Here is a 4,849-nt window from a genome sequence, read left to right as displayed (position 1 = left end):
GTTCAGGGCTTTACTGCGGTGCAGAATTAAAAGCTACGCTGGCCAAAGGCCAAGTTCGAGTGGTTTGGTCCGGGTCCACGGTGTTACGATAAGGTGGTTCTGTGGCTGCAGCTCAGTCACTAGTCCATTCTTCTACCCTCTCTTACACGCGGCAGCTGGAGTCTTTCGTTCGTGTGATTGTAGAACGGCCACAGACCAACTCCCATTCAGAGTTTAATCTGAGGAGCAACTTGCTGATGTCACTGCCCGCTTGAAACCTGCCTGCCTGGCACGTCATCCTGCATCCCGCGGCTGGGCTGCAAAGAACGGGGGACTGTGGTGACTGGAAAACTCCATAGCCCTGGGCCACATGCAGCAGGGTCATGCCAGCAGACATGCTGCAGGGACTCTGCTAACGGGGAGTGAAATTAGCGGCTCATGGGGGTGGAGGAGGAGTGTGAAGGTGGGGGATTGCTAGTGAATGTCAGAACATGGCACGGGTGAGACCCTCAGCTTGGGCACGGATGGAAATTGGAAAAACCTCCCTGAAACCCAGCTGTAAACACAAGAGGTTTTGTTCTTCCAGCACGGTCTGGCGGAACACTGGGTTATTGATGGGGCTGTGGTCAGGTTTTGCTCGGGTCAGGTTTTGCTCGGGTCGGGTTTTGCTCAGGTCGGGTTTTGCTCAGTTCTGCCACCTTTACGGTCTACTTCAGGCTTCCACTTCTTACCCTGCTTGTTATTGTTGTGTTTAATCTCCCGTGGAAAGTGTTCTGCCAAATGAAGTCAGCTCAGAGCTGGAAAACCAACACATTCTGCGTTTCAATCCAGGCCCTTACTTCAGTCATCATATTCTGAATTGAAAATGGTCTCTGAGTTTAAAGAATGGACCCGAACATCAGGTGTTCGCTGAGGGGCTTTCTAGGTCTTGTTTCTTTCTGAAGATGTTTCTTTCTGTATTCTTTTTGAAGGAACATAGACGAATTCTTAGCTGTGGGTTAGAAAGGCGACGGGGAGCAGCACTGCTTCAAGCTAAACGAGCTGCCTGTTATTTTAGTGGTTGTCTGGCTAGAACTGAACTGGTTTTCCAGGGCTCGAGTGTGTGACCTCCCTCTGTTGGTTTTCAGAGGGCGAGAAGATGCAGCTGAACGACAATGATGACAACCTGTGCCGGATCTGCATGGATGCCACCATCGACTGTGTCCTGCTGGAGTGCGGCCACATGGTCACCTGCACCAAGTGCGGCAAGAGGATGAGCGAGTGCCCCATCTGCCGCCAGTACGTGGTGCGGGCCGTGCACGTCTTCAAATCGTAATCCCAGCCTGGGGCCGGGTTTTGCCGTTGCTCTTCCCGAATCGCTGCGGGCAGGAGTGCCGAACCTCGGGGCATTGTCAGCTCTTTAGTTCCCAATAAACAGCATTTTGGTCATCAAGCTCTACAAGTTCTTGAAACCTTTTTCTACAGCAGAGCAAACCCCAGGGGTGCCTGTGTGTACAGCAACAGCGCTGCCCGACCTCCTTAGACCCACGAACTCTTCGAGTCAAACTGTTTACAGCAGCTCTTGCTCTCTTCTGAAGAACACCACCTGTGATGACCGCGTCCAGACCTCGGCCGGGGGCAGGCAACTCCTCCGCTCGGCCACGTTAGTGTGTTGCGTTGTCTAGTGCTTTAGAAGCAACGACTCTTTATCAGTTGAATATTCAGCTTTTCTGTCCATAGGGAATGTAACTGTTGGACACTGTCCCTGCAGCGGTGCCAGCAGTGTGAAACGCGCCTGTAGGAAGCACCGCCATTAACTGCACCCACACAGAAGCCCTTAAACCACCTCCTCTAGGCCGATGGCTTTGTTCTGAATGTCTGCGTTACACACGTGCTGTCTCTGCGTGGAGGTGCAGAAAGCTCGGGCACGTCGCGGGGCTCAGTCACTTCACAGGACTCGGCCGTGTGGTGTCCAAATACTAAGTGGTTTTTAGTTTAGGAATAAAGTATTTTTTTAACTGGGGTCTAGCAAACTGCTGTACTGGGGTCCTTAAGCCACTCATGCCTCTTCTAACTATTACTCTTACGTGTGATGATTGTACGCCGTGTGCCGACAACCTGATGTTACTGTGAATACTAATCAGGGTCATGAAAATACTTGCTGCTAACATGTAGAATGTACGTACGGGGTTACTAACCTAACAGGGAGGGCTGGAGTAGTGCGAAGGGAGACACAGTATTTGTCTAACCCCTCCTGGTCACAGACGTTCACCCAAGGCTGAGTCACCGTTACCCGCGCTGCCCCTTGGCTGCGGGGTGGCCTGTGTTGCCATCAGCCCTTGGCCCTGTTTCCAGCCGAGCTCTGTGACAGCAGCTGGGGCAAGGGTCCTCCTGGAGCAAGAACGCCAGCCGTCCTGGCAGGAGGTCTGTGACGGACGACTTAGGGAAGACAGCGGCAAGAACAGCTCTCGTTCTGGGGACAGGCTGCCTGTGGCCACGTTTGATTAAGTTCAGGAGAGGTGAGGAAGGTCCCAGTCTGCTCTGGCTGGTTTCTCCTTTTGTCAGGGTGGTGCAGTGAAGCCACAGGTTCTCCTTTTCCTTTCCCACGTGCCAGAGGTGTAACAGAGTCTTGGCTGCGGCACCTGAGAGCTCTGGCCTCTGCTACGCTGTCATGCCTGCTCTTGTCTTACATGAGAAGTTAAGCTGGCCTGAAAAAGCTCCCCCAGATAAGTACACAGCTTAGAGCCGCTGCTGGTGATTTTTCAGAAGGGAGCAAACCTCTCAATGGCTTTATTTTCTAGAAGTAACTTTTTAATGGTACTTAATTCCTGGAGTCTCTGTTTGGTGGGCAAAGTAATGAAGAAAGATGTACCCTCTGTGTTATTTCCTGGCTGATCCTTGGCCGCACAAGCTAAATAAAGTTTTGTGATGAGCTTTTTCTGCCTCTGTCTCTTCAGCTGGTTACAAGCTCAAGCTTTAACACGCTCCTGGGGAGGTGTAAGTGTTCCTCTGGCCTCACCAGGGCTGGGTGAGGTAAAAATGTGTTGGAAGATGCCGACAAAGACCAAGCACTGTGAAAGTGCTACTTGGAGCACGACAAGGCCAAGGAGCTTCTGCTGCGAATCCTGGTCGCAGCGAGGCTGGAAGCCTCGACCTGCACCGTCCTCCAACACCGCTGTGAGCCCACGGGGCTCCACCCACCCCGAGCCCACAGAACCCCGCGCCGGGACAGAAACCCGCAGAGCCAGCGCCTGTTTTTGTACAATTGTTTATACAAATTCAACAAAGGTAAAACTGCATCAGGAAGGTCTACGAAAACAACACCGTACAACAATGGCACTTATGAATGCAGAATTTTACAATCAGGAAATAACCATGTTATAAACCTTAAATGAGAACTCAACTCACACTTCAAAGAAAGAGAGACTACGTTTGACCATTTATTCTACGGCTGGACTCACTGTATAAATTAATTTTATATTGAGTACAAGAGCTCATGCTACAGAGTGAAACCCTCCTATGTGCAAAAGCTGAAATTGGATTTTTTTTTAAAATTTTGAGAAAAAGGTGATTTCTATACAGATAAAAGTGTTTTACTTCAACTATAATTTACACCTTATTTCCACAACATGCTTATGTCACTTCTGAAGTATACAAAGCAGGATATAAACTTCCATTAAAACATGCTTGAAGTTGAAAGTATTAACCTACTTTTCCTGACCTGGGCACATTTGTAGATAGATACTGTCTACGAAGTATAGGTTAAGTTCTCGCCTACCATAAGTAAAGATAAAAATTGGCAATCAAAACCGAAACACTGGTAATGCATTCAAACATTGCATAAATAATTTTTAAACAATTTTTGTACAAAAATAGTTCTGCATAATGTAAGATGTAACAAAACAAAACGTGTTAAGAAGGCAGAGATGCAGCGCGTGGTCCACCGTCATGACACCAACCTCAGCTCGGGGCTTTGTTGTTGTTTTAAGAAATGAAAAGCAGAAATCAAATTTACACTACCAAGCACATGCTGTGGTACTTTAAATAACAGTATTTCTTGGAGCTCGGTCGTCTTCCGGGTGTGAACAATTATCACCAATAACAGTCGCCTTATGAATTTGCATAAGAGCCAGTGCAGGACATCCCAGGCAGACGGAATTAGTGGCACAAGTTGAAATTCGTAACATGGGTAGTTTCATGTTGTTCTCGACAAGAGTTGTAAAATCCAATCGCGATATTTTTCCAATAGTCCAAGTTCCCAATTGAAAATAAAATCCCTACGTGTTCTCAGTCCCTCCCCCCGCCCCCCGCCCCGTATTTACACGTGTCCTTTAACTAACTCAGTTTTTGCAGAAGTTTTTCTTCCACCTGCCCGAACTGGACACTTACTGACATCTCTGCGATGAACTGCTCGCAGCCTTCTTTTGTCACTTGCTTGCAGTACCTCAGGTCGATCTGGCAGATGTTTCCACACCGTTTGAAGTAAGACAGGCACTGGTCAGTAACCTTATTGCAGTCTGCCGGGGGAAAAACAACCCGCAAAACAAAGGGGGAGAAAGTGAGCAGCGTGTCTCCATCTGTTCTCCACCACGAGGACGGTTTATCCTGACCACGGAAAGTCCTTCCTGCTCCTCCCAGCCAGCCCCGTCGCCATTCCCTGATCCCCCTGACTCTGCGTAACTGAGGAGACAAAGCCAGCCAGATGTGCTGCCTCGGAAAATCCCCTGCGGAGGATGAGGTGGGGGCCCGGGGCAGGCGTTATTTACACACCCAGCTGCTGGAATGGGGCCCTGGTGGGGACTGACCCCACGGGCAGGAGAGGAGCTGGGTAAAACCACTCCCGCTGATGGGTGTCCAACACCGATGGGCAATTCCCGTCCTCCCGCCGCCC

General features: G+C 49.7%; 2 protein-coding genes across 2 annotated transcripts in view; one reads left to right on the top strand and one right to left on the bottom strand.

The window, feature by feature from the left end:
• RNF34 (ring finger protein 34, E3 ubiquitin protein ligase) overlaps positions 1–1,294 on the top strand; it is a 4,509-nt gene extending 3,215 nt beyond the window's left edge. The window contains exon 5 of the mRNA XM_010140849.1: positions 1,107–1,294. Coding sequence (XP_010139151.1) covers positions 1,107–1,294 — 188 coding nt within the window. The remainder of the gene's footprint in view (positions 1–1,106) is intronic.
• A 2,339-nt stretch (positions 1,295–3,633) lies between these two features.
• The window catches only part of KDM2B (lysine (K)-specific demethylase 2B), a 17,527-nt gene continuing 16,311 nt past the window's right edge, over positions 3,634–4,849 (bottom strand). Inside the window, exon 10 of the mRNA XM_010140848.1 lies at positions 3,634–4,475. Coding sequence (XP_010139150.1) covers positions 4,294–4,475 — 182 coding nt within the window. The 3' untranslated portion in view covers positions 3,634–4,293. The remainder of the gene's footprint in view (positions 4,476–4,849) is intronic.

This window comes from Buceros rhinoceros, unplaced genomic scaffold (assembly GCF_000710305.1).
Source record: "Buceros rhinoceros silvestris isolate BGI_N320 unplaced genomic scaffold, ASM71030v1 scaffold37367, whole genome shotgun sequence".
Classification (NCBI taxonomy): Eukaryota; Metazoa; Chordata; class Aves; order Bucerotiformes; family Bucerotidae; genus Buceros; species Buceros rhinoceros.
The sequence above is the reverse complement of the archived record's forward strand: the minus strand, read 5'-3'. Positions and strand labels throughout refer to the sequence as shown.